Source organism: Humulus lupulus, chromosome 4 (assembly GCF_963169125.1).
Source record: "Humulus lupulus chromosome 4, drHumLupu1.1, whole genome shotgun sequence".
NCBI lineage: Eukaryota > Viridiplantae > Streptophyta > Magnoliopsida > Rosales > Cannabaceae > Humulus > Humulus lupulus.
The window spans coordinates 246,825,816-246,836,889 of NC_084796.1; the positions used below are offsets into that span (position 1 = coordinate 246,825,816).

Below are 11,074 nucleotides of genomic sequence, written 5' to 3' on the forward strand. Positions count from 1 at the left end.
TTGGGCCCATGAGTTTATCCATGTCGTTGTTATTGGGCCAAGGCTTTCGGGTGGGCTCTGGATGGTAGTGAGGTGAGGGGGCCTTTCCTTGATCAGAGTTTTTGGCGTGTTATCTCCACCCGGCCATCCTTTTAATCAATTAGGATCGGTTTTTTTGTAGGGATATTTTCATAAATCAATGGCTTTTTTGCTATTAATATGTAAAAATATGATTATTAATTTTTTTTTTTAGTTTGTATGGACAAATTTAATTAAAAAAACTCAGATTATGAAAAAAAAATATAACATAATAATGATTTTTTACAAAAATATGGCATAATAATGATTTGTTTACAAAATTATAGGAAAAAATCTCATAAAAAGGAAATGCAAATTTAAAAAAAACATAAAATAATACTTGTAAAAAAAAAGTCATATTTTTTAAAACTTTATTAAAAAACCTATATAATCTAATTTTCACTTTTTTGTGAGATGAGTTTGTACTGCAAGATAAAGTCTTTTGGGCTAACTTTTCTAATAAACTCCGAGAATCTGAATTTTCGGGAAACTATTTATTTTGGGCCTAATCCGATCCAAACCCGAAATATATTAAATCGGGTTCGGGTTTAAAATTCAGCAATTTCGGGTTCGGGACCCGGCCAAATAAAAAAAAAAAAAATCTGAAAAATAAGATTATAACCCTAAATCTGAATAATCTTTATTTCTCTTCTCTTTCACTCTCACTCACGCACGGCCCCCTTTCTTCTCAGCAGAGCCGCCTTCACCACCAGCTCAGCTCTTCTTCTCGCCTCGCCTCTCTCACACCACCAGCCCCCCTTCTCTCTCACGCACGGTCAAGAGAAGAAAGACCCACCCGCCCACCACATCCTCGGAGCACGCCAGCCGCACAGGGAGCACGCCAGCCGCCACAGCGCCACCACCAGCCAGCCTCGTCTCCTCCCTTCGCCGCCACAGCGCCACCACAGGCCAGCCTCGTCTCCTCTCCATACATATACATATATATTTCTCTCTCTCTCTCTTTCTCTCTCTCTATTACAGAAGCTGTTGTCAAAGCTCTTAAGGCTTATAATGAAAATTCCCATGTTATACCGTTAATGACCAGATTAGCTATGAGATCTGTTTTAGACTGTGCATTATTTTCTTTAGGTGCTAATACAATTTCTGCTATTGGGTTGAGATTTGTTTAATTATTCATTTTTTTATAATTATATTTATTTATAGATATACACTCACGCACATGATTTATAGGAGCATGTATCTTTTCAGATTTGGAATCCTCTTAAATTTTAAACTTATTGCATGAACATGATCAGTACGAATTGTTATCTTATGCAATGGTATTCGATCCTCTAATAAATATAAATAATTTCATTGATGTATACAAAGACATTTACTGTTGCCGTGTGAAACAGATAGTCTATGATTGCATAAGATAGGAATCTTTTGTCTATGACTTTGTGTGGAAATGAACAGTTTTCACATTTGCAGACTTCCCATTTTGCTGTCTTAATATGACAGTTGGCCTTTGTTTTTTGTCTCACAATGGTTATCTTAATCTCCACATGAAAACAGTTCATAGGCCATGGCCATGGACAATTCCTCCTGTCATCTTAATAACTAGTACAATTTTTTAATCATTCGACATATATTTTTGAAGGGCAAAAATTTTCTCTTACAAGTCATAAGTGTTTCAAAATTGTTCTATTAATGAATAAAACAAAGAGAAAGGAATCTCCTTCCTTGGGTCTATTAATTGATATATTTTTTTAGCACTAAAGTTTATGCATTATGCTTATGGCTATATAATGGTATATCTTTCTGGATCTTCTCATCTCATCTCTGCCCCTTAAACTTTAGAGAATTGAATAAAATAATAGCTAGTTCAGAGCTCATAATTGGCCATTCTACAATGACTAGTAGTACAAAACTTGTGACCCTTGTATACATAGTTAGGTAACAAAAATAAAAATAAAAAGTGGGACAGGATTCTTCCAAACATCACCCAAAAAAACAAAGTACCCCACCATTATAAGCAAAACGCACCAACCAGTTGGTTTCTTGGTTCTTTGGTTCTCAATAATAATAGTATTTTGATGCATATCAATGTGGGGTAGCTAAGTCATAAAAGTGTAAAAACAAACTATAAAAATTAAAAAAGTGTAAAAAAAGGTATTTTTGAAAAAAAATTAGTATTTTTGCAAAATTGGGCATTTCGGCCCAAAACCCAGCAGTCCCAGTTCAACCCAAACCAAACCCGAAACCCATCCCGAAAAAACTTGATAATTTTGGATCAGTTTCGGTACTATTTTTTTCACCCGAAATCCAAAAATCCGACCCGTGTGCACCCCTATACAGTTTTCTTCTTCTTATTATTATTATTGTTTTTAATGTCTGTTTTTCTATTTAGGTGAAGTTCTGTGACAATTATTTTTGTTTTCCTCTAGAATCTGATTCGATTAATTATATGTTTTTATAGGCTGGTTAGGTATAATGGCTTCCGAAGTACCACCTCAAGTCCCAGCAGAAGCTCTTCAATCCCTTTCAGTCTCTGAATCCCAACCACCGGAGGAACCGGCTAGCTCCTCTAATCCAATTGATCCGTAAGAATCTCTTGAATGACCTATATACACAAAGACAAACATAAACATACATATGTTTATATATTACACACATATTTTATGTTTTTTAATAATACAAAATTTGGATTTATCAGTGTTTTGGAGGAGAGGTACCGAATTGTTAGAAGTGTTGGAGAGGAGTGCATTCAAGAGGATGAGCTCCGGAATTTATTAGCAAAGAAGCCTGAGCCTATCTGCTATGATGGGTTTGAGCCGTCTGGTAGAATGCACATTGCTCAGGTATTTTTGTAGCATTTGAGTTTTGGTCTTTCTTGTGTACGTTAGAACTATATATATATAAATATATTTGTGCAAAGTTGCTATATTATTGATTTATTGATCAAATGCAAGCTGATATCACAAGTTGATTTTTATTTTAGCTATCCATGGTATGGTGCTAGATTATATTTTAACAATATTGATGGATAATCTTTGTATGTCTTTTCTTATGATATCATCAACATGAGAAAAATAAATACATGAAGATAAGGAATAAAGAGGAGTACATGAGAGGAAAAGACATATAAATCAAATCATTTTAGATGCTAAGCACTAGCTCATACTTGAAAATCAAATCAGTGATCATTGTAAAAAGAAGATGCTTTTTTTTTTAATATTTTAGCTTATTGGTATGTATTATTTGATTTATCTAACATTCTTTTCAAACTATTATGAGAAATGAGGATCTTTGTGCTTGTTGGTATCTCTACTAATTTGTAATTCCACTCCATGAAAAAAACTGTTCAAAGTAACCAAAATTAATGTATAATTATTACAACTAGATTCTCAGGAAAAAATAAATAAAACAAATAAACCTTCTCAAACAAAGGATTATCAATTTGAACAATAAAATAAAATAAAATCTTACACCAAATTTCTGCAACTGAAAAAATATATGCTGTATTTGGCTATATAGAATACACCATCCTATTACTGTATATGCAACTCAACAAGAATCTCACTGCTGCTAAATCTAGGCTATATTCTGTCATATAAATGAAAGAAAAAAAAAAATTTATATCATACAATCTCTCTAAGATTTACATACTCATGATATGATGATCTCACTACATAACTGGTACTTGTTGCCTTACCTGCAAATTATCATCAAAGAAGAAAAATTTAGGCTCAAACAAGTGTTGCCATTTAATAGGTTTCAGTGCATGTGAACTTAACTTTCTAAGAATTCTTTACTTTGTGGAAAGGAAAGGATCAAAATCCTTACCTTTGTCATTTTGCAAGCTCATCTTCTAACAGCTGGAGTGACAGTCTCAAATATATATTTGTGCAAAGTTGCTATATTATTGATTTATTTATCAAATGCAATCTGATATCACAAGTTGATTTTTATTTTAGCTATCCATGGTATGGTACCAGATTATATATTTCTAATATAGTAATTGAAAAACAATGGTGGTCATAAATTGTGAACTTCTGTGAGGAATAACTTGAGGTTTGAAACCTTTTCATATATATTGTTTGTTTTAAGCATTGTTTAATGAATAGTTTTTGGTATGAAACTGATGGCATGTGCTTGTAACTTGTAACATGATTATATACTTTGAGAGATTCAAATGGGTTGCTATATTGCCTGTTCTGCAGGGTGTTTTGAAGACGATAAGTGTGAACAAGCTTACCTCTGCTGGGTGCAAAGTGAAAATCTGGATCGCGGATTGGTTTGCACAGCTTAACAATAAAATGGGGGGTGACTTGAAAAAAATTGAGACTGTTGGCCGCTACTTAATTGAGATATGGAAAGCTGTTGGTATGGATCAAGAAGGAGGCAAAGTGGAGTTCTTATGGTCATCAAAGGAGATTAATGCAAGAGCACATGAGTATTGGCCTATTGTAATGGATATAGCTCGCAGGAATAAACTTCCAAGGATAATCAGGTGTCTATATCTGTATGAGTTGTGCATTTTGGGGTATGTTGTATGCATGTGATGGTGAATTCGGACTGATTATGTGCTGTTTTATATTATAGGTGTAGTCAAATTATGGGACGAAGTGAGCAAGATGAGTTGACTGCAGCCCAAATTCTCTACCCATGCATGCAATGTGCTGATATATTCTTCTTGAAGGTCCTTGATTTTTTTCTCACAAAATGATGCCTTTTTAAGTTTTCTCTGTCGACATAGGTGTGAACTTATGCTATTTTTTTTTAAATGCAGGCTGACATTTGCCAGTTAGGAATGGATCAGCGAAAAGTTAATGTACTTGCAAGAGAGTATTGTGACGATATCAAAAGAAAGAACAAACCTATTATTTTGTCACACCGTATGATTTAAATCTTTTATGCTCAATATTCACTTCTGGTTGTTTTGTTTTCAAATGTTGTACGTATATAGCTACATGATTTTTTTTTGGCTTTACTTAATGGTATTGTGTAGACATGTTACCTGGATTACAGCAAGGACAGGACAAGATGTCTAAAAGTGACCCATCGTCCTCCATCTACATGGAAGACGACGAGGTGGGTTATGGTTACAACTTAGTTAAGATTTTATTTGACAAGGGCTGGCTGCAATTAGTTTTCGCCTGTTGTCTGCATTTGAGTGCAGGAAATTTTTGAACTAGGGATGTTACAATATCATTTTATGCAAATTTGATTTTTGTTTTCTTTTGTCCCAAGCCTAATTGTTTAACTGGGGATGTTCCAATTTCATTTTAGCCAAATTTGAATTAATTTCTTTTGTTCTGTTGCGTTAGGCTGAGGTGAATTTGAAGATAAAGAAAGCTTACTGCCCTCCAAAGATTGTGGAAGGGAATCCATGTCTAGAGTACATTAAATATCTTGTTTTAGCCTGGTTTCACGAGTTCACTGTGGAGCGAGGTGAACAGAATGGTGGGAACAAGTAAGTATCACAAACGTTAGATCAAATATTTTACTGCCCTTTTTCTATTAATGGAACAGGGAAGATCTTGTTTTCGATGCTATCTTGTCTAAAGATGATTTGGTTTTGTCCTTCATTAAATTCAGGACCTACAAAAGCTTTGACGATTTAACCGCTGACTATGAGAGTGGGGATCTTCATCCAGGCGACCTTAAACCCGCCTTATCAAAGGCATTGAATAAAATACTACTGGTAAAAACTACCGTTTTCTCCTACATAATGAGTCAATTTGTTACCTTCAGCTTTTACTAAATTCAATTTTCTTTTTATTCCCAGCCTGTTCGAGAACATTTTAAGAATGACAGTAATGCAAAAGAACTCCTGAAAAGGGTCAAGGTAACTTTGCTAAGTAAATATTCCATAAATTAGCAACTATTTGGTATGTGTTTACCAATGGCTAACAATTTTTTTACTTGATCATGATTTTGTTTCTGTAGGCTTACAGAGTAACAAAGTGATGTTGACAATGGAGCTTTGAAGATTTTGCCTCCTCCCCTTTGCTTACTGTAACTGGATTTTAAAGAATGAAAAAGAAAAGGGTTTGATATTTGAGATTGTAGTGAATTTAAAATAATAAAATGCTCAGCTATTTAGACTAACATATTTATTCAGCAAGTATAAATAGTAAATATCAAATTGGCTGAGTTAGCTTTTACTACTTTGTTTGCTGTACTTCATTTTATTTTACCTGAGAATTTCACCAGTTTGGTTTGTTTCACAGAGTTTATGAATGGCACATGTCTCTTTTCTAAAGGTTTTTTTTTAGTAGTTTTAACCTTTTTTTTTTTAAATTTTGGCATGGAATATTTTTATAAAACCAATTGAAAAATATAATAATATAGTAGAATAATTATTTGGTAATTAATCACTCAAACCCTATTTCAAAAACCCAAATAAAACTCAACAAATCCAGATTAACAAGAAGCAATTGAAAGTGAAGGAGAATTAAGTCTTGTCTTTTGCCTTAAACTTCATCAACGCTGCCAGCAACCCAGTTCGAAAGTGAAGGAGAAAAAGAGTTCGTTTTAATTTTTTATAATAACTAGATATTTATTATAATTTTTAAATTAATTAATTATTTTTTTATATAAAAATATAAGGTAGACCAATAATAACCTGACACATGGCAGCTTAGTTAGCTGAATTGATACTTTACCGGCTTGGTCGTAAGGATTGCAAAAAATAAAATAAAAAATTTTAAGTTTGATATTTTTGTATCAATTTTTTTTTGGTATATAAATGGTATAAAATCGAAAACTTTGAGTATTTATTCATTTATAATTATTCTTTTTTTTTTATAGGGAAAATACTAGTTTGATCATTGTATTTTTTTTAAATACGCGATCGGTTTTTGTATGTTGTTAAATCACAATTTGGATTGTGTGTTTTCCAAAGTGGATCAAAATAGTACATTATACCAAATTTTGATAAAAAAAATTTCAAATATAATCTTTCATTCTTAGCTCCTTGACCACTTTTTCAACTTCTCTGAACTCATCGCATCACTAATTACTCGAGAATTGATCTTATAATTGAAAATATTTTGACTGAAATCGAATCTATGGTACTTTTTTGATCCATTTTGTAAACACACAAAATTTGAATTGTCATTTAACAAAACACAAAAACTAATCGCGTATTCAAAAAGATCAAGGGCCAAAATGATATTTCTTGTTTTACATAGTTGCCATATAGCACACAAAAGAACATAGGCAAACTAGTAACTTAAGACAACACATACAAAATTCTAGCAATAAACGACAATTAACAACAACAACCAAAGGTGAATATTAAAAGGCATATGCCTCTTCATTTCGATGCTTACAAAAAATTCAACACATTTTCAAACACTGTGGAAAGGATATCTGTAAAGGAACTTGGATCTGCTGCTTCTGCTGCGACAGATGTAGAATCCGAAGCAGAACCAAAGTCACATGCAGCTACGCCACTACTTGCGGCAACTCCGACTCCAGTACCCGCAATAGTTGCTCCGGCGAAAGAACCAAGTTTATAAGCAAGAAAACTTAAACGTAGTAATTTGAAAGGGTCCTAATCCACGGAAAATGGGATATTAATTAAATTCTTTCTTATAATCAAATAATATCAGTAGAATTTGGAATCTACTATGTAGTATGTACATACCGATTTAAATATGCGATGCATATAAATATACCGGGTAAAAGTAAATGCAATACACATTTGTTTAGTTTTATTTAAAAAATATATTAATTTTTTTTTATACATGTAAATTTTAAATAAATAAACAATATTATATATTATAAAATAATAACATAAATATATTAAAAAAAATTAAACCAAATATTATTTATAATGTTTTAAAAAAACATGATCATTTTATTTTTTAAAAATAAAATAAAAAACTATTAAACTAATAACCCGTTAGAAGCATATTTTTATATACTAGATACAAGCAAAGTGTGAATCTAATGGATTCTTTTAACAATTTTTTTTCTAAACCTAAAGACAATATTTTTGTTTAATTTTTTTAATATATTAATGTTATTCTTTTGTAATATATGATATTATTTATTTATTTGAAATTTATATATCAATTAAAAAATATTTAATAATAAATTAATACATTTTCGAAATAACATGTTGATAAATTGATTTAGCAACTATATATAATATATGTTTTTGGGTTTATACCTTTTTAGAATCTGTGTTTTGTTTCATTACCTGTTTGAACTTTGTGTTTTGACAAATGACTTTTTGGATCCTATGTTTTGTAAAATGGTTAAAATAGAACTCTAAACTCAATTTTGATGAAGAAAAAATTGAATATAACAACACAGTTTTTAAGCAGAATGATTTTATTTTGTTATGAATTGTTAGTTTGGTAAATTATTTGTAATTTTAGTTGAGAAAACATTGATCAAAATCGGGTTTAGGGTTCTATTTTAACAATTTACAAAACATAGGGTCCAAAAAGTAATTTGTCAAAACCCAGGGTCCAAACAGGTAATGAAAAAAAAACAGGGTCCAAAAATGTATAAACCCTATGTTTTTTTTATATATAAATTGATGGGTAAATACTCATTTGGTATTTGTGTTTTATAGAAATACAAATTTGATATTCTGTAATTTAAAATTGTACATATTTGATACCCTAGACTCAAATATAGCGATCAATAATATTTTATCAATATGACCAAATTGTCATCAATTATATAAATCTAAAATTCAAATTTAATTACTTAATTACATATAATTACTTAAGGTTTGGTCAAATTAATAAATTTTTATCGATCAGAGTACAAGGTACTTAATATGTACAGTTTCAAACTATAGGGTACTAAATGAGTATTATTGAAAATATATAGTACCAAATTTGTATTTTGATAAAACACTGAGCACAAAATAGATGGTTATTTACTCTAAATTAAATTGATTTAGTTTTACCTCTAACAAAGAAGGATTGGTTTTAGCCCGGTGCTGTCTGGTTTTCATGAGCAGCGATAGATCAGCAGTAAACTGGGTGTGGTCTGCGTGGTGGTCGAACATATCACGGTGGTAACAACGGCTGCACAGCTTGTAGAATGAACCGTCGGTTGTAGAAGCGAAGCATTTGACGCAGCTAAAATATTGGCCGATGAGAAAAGCTCCACAGCTCTCGCAAAACAAAAGTTTCCCATTATAGATAAGATATGACAAGGTGATAACGTCTTGCTTGTCTAGACGCCCATCATCGTTTCTGTCCAGATGACCGAAAAAGATGGGCTCAGTAACACCCTTGTTGTTGAGCTTTTCCTTCAGATGGTAGAGCTTTTCCCTATAAACTTTGAACCCTATGAAACCATTTTGTTTTGTGTCCAGCCATTGGTACAACTCCTCAGCCTGTTGCTTTCCTTCGTTGGACTTTTCATAATACGCCTTTGCTGCACTTCGTATCTCCTCCATTATATCTATATATATATATCGATCAGTATATATATGTTTTATAAGTATTGTAGTGCTACATATATATGTATATATGTGTAAGGGTTCTCATTCACGAAGACGAAGTCAACAATTCAGAGAAACATGCATGCAAGTGCGTTTGATGTGCCCATTTGTATTATAATAACTGTGTTTTATAACATATTTATAATATATATTTACATATAGATATATTATATTGTAATAAAAGTGACTACCAAAACATACTCCTTTATATAAAAATATACTATAAAACAAAAATTATTATAATACAATGCAATAGGACATAATTAAATTACCAATCATTAGTTACTGTGTTATAATATTATTTCCAATAGCACATAAGACCACATGTATGAGAAATGTTATTCCCTCTAAACGATTGAGCTGAAGAGAGCGAATAAGGGATGAGAATTCGGACAAACAATATAGTTATATATATATATATATATATATGACCTTTTATGGTAGTTTTTTTAAATGACAATGTACATTATAGTTATAACAATATTTTATTAATTTTAAAAAATTTTAGAACAATTTAGGATGTCGAAATTAAGATTCAAACGATTTATTTTATACGTGTATAAAAAAAATTAGGCACATGGAACCCTGATTTTGACACTTATTATTCTGAATTTTTCGAAAATTTGTAGGATGTCTGTTATAACTATAATATATACCCCATCATATAAAAAAATTGGGCTATAATTTCTTCATGTGTCAAACCAAAAAATCCCCTATTGGTAGGTTGAATTTTTTTTTTCCATACCAAAGAATTATGCTATATATGTAGGGAGATTCTATTGTAGGGGCTTCAAAAAGAGCCCATCGGTGGGACTCTTGTGTATTAATGACCCGTGAACTATTTTCAGCACGATTTTTTATGACTGTATATATTATAGTTATTTAGAGCATCCTGCATATTTTCAGAAAATTCTGAATAATTTACAGTGTCGAAAACAAGGTTCAAAACAGGTTGTTTGCAAAATTTTCTTCTTTTGTGGCTCCAAATTTGGTCAAGACAGTTTCAAAGCAGAAGGTCAATTGTGGTGGAAAGTCAAAGAAACTTCATTTGAATGACTAGAAAACAAACCGAAGATTCAAAACTGGCCTTTTTGTATAAAATATATTTACATTATTAAAGTTCTTGGTGGTGACTCAAAAGGTTGATATTTCAATATAGACTTGGACTCTTGACTTGGACAGACAAATGCAGCTAAACTGACTTGGTCGTATGTTAGCTTAGTTGTCTCAATCATATTATCCTCTTTGCAAAATAGCCTCATACTTTAACCCCAAAAACTAATTTTTAAAAATAAAAAGATTCCTTTTTTCTTCTGAAAAGTCACTAGAAATTTCATGGGTCTTTTTCTTTAGTTTTTTCCACAGTTGGAAAGTAGTGAAGAAAATTATACATAGAAAAAGTGTAGTGGAGAACGTGAAAAACAAACGAGTAGTGAAAGTGGAACTCAATGAACCAACACAACTCTTTCTCATGTTCACATCTTTGTCTTTGAAACTTCCAATAATTATATAAAATATTAAATAAGGAAAATTCTTTAGTCCCTCACGGGACTTAATCCAACAAGTGGGGCCCAAATTTTTTTGTCAAGTGTCAAG

The 11,074-nt window shown here is 31.5% G+C and overlaps 2 protein-coding genes and 1 long non-coding RNA gene across 3 annotated transcripts; 1 reads left to right on the forward strand and 2 right to left on the reverse strand.

The window, feature by feature from the left end:
• Window positions 1-696: 696 nt before the first annotated feature.
• Window positions 697-6,265, forward strand: LOC133831585 (tyrosine--tRNA ligase 1, cytoplasmic-like). The gene is made up of 11 exons (XM_062261954.1): window positions 697-965; window positions 2,477-2,600; window positions 2,714-2,858; window positions 4,221-4,510; window positions 4,603-4,699; window positions 4,790-4,895; window positions 5,009-5,091; window positions 5,328-5,473; window positions 5,599-5,704; window positions 5,789-5,848; window positions 5,950-6,265. Exons 2-11 carry the CDS (start codon window positions 2,491-2,493, stop codon window positions 5,968-5,970), a joined length of 1,164 nt encoding a protein of 387 aa, XP_062117938.1. The 5' UTR covers window positions 697-965; window positions 2,477-2,490; the 3' UTR covers window positions 5,971-6,265.
• LOC133831587 (uncharacterized) lies at window positions 3,349-3,912 on the reverse strand. The gene is made up of 2 exons (XR_009892535.1): window positions 3,844-3,912; window positions 3,349-3,712 (listed from the first exon to the last, which is right to left on the reverse strand). It is a non-coding gene; the product is annotated as an uncharacterized LOC133831587 (long non-coding RNA).
• An 864-nt stretch (window positions 6,266-7,129) lies between the features above and the next one.
• On the reverse strand, window positions 7,130-9,532 carry LOC133831586 (uncharacterized). Its single transcript, XM_062261955.1, has 2 exons — window positions 8,936-9,532; window positions 7,130-7,561 (listed from the first exon to the last, which is right to left on the reverse strand). Exons 1-2 carry the CDS (start codon window positions 9,431-9,433, stop codon window positions 7,334-7,336), a joined length of 726 nt encoding a protein of 241 aa, XP_062117939.1. The 5' UTR covers window positions 9,434-9,532; the 3' UTR covers window positions 7,130-7,333.
• Window positions 9,533-11,074: the final 1,542 nt, after the last annotated feature.

Bases quoted from the DNA above. Each gene is read 5' to 3' on its own strand.
- LOC133831585 (XM_062261954.1), top strand. From the start codon at position 2,491: ATGGCTTCCGAAGTACCACCTCAAGTCCCAGCAGAAGCTCTTCAATCC. The intron at 2,601-2,713 runs GTAAGAATCTCT...TGGATTTATCAG, and splicing joins TCCTCTAATCCAATTGATCC to TGTTTTGGAGGAGAGGTACC. The intron at 2,859-4,220 runs GTATTTTTGTAG...CCTGTTCTGCAG, and splicing joins GTAGAATGCACATTGCTCAG to GGTGTTTTGAAGACGATAAG.
- LOC133831586 (XM_062261955.1), bottom strand. From the start codon at position 9,433: ATGGAGGAGATACGAAGTGCAGCAAAGGCGTATTATGAAAAGTCCAAC. The intron at 7,562-8,935 runs GTAAAACTAAAT...TCCGTGGATTAG, and splicing joins CCAATCCTTCTTTGTTAGAG to GACCCTTTCAAATTACTACG.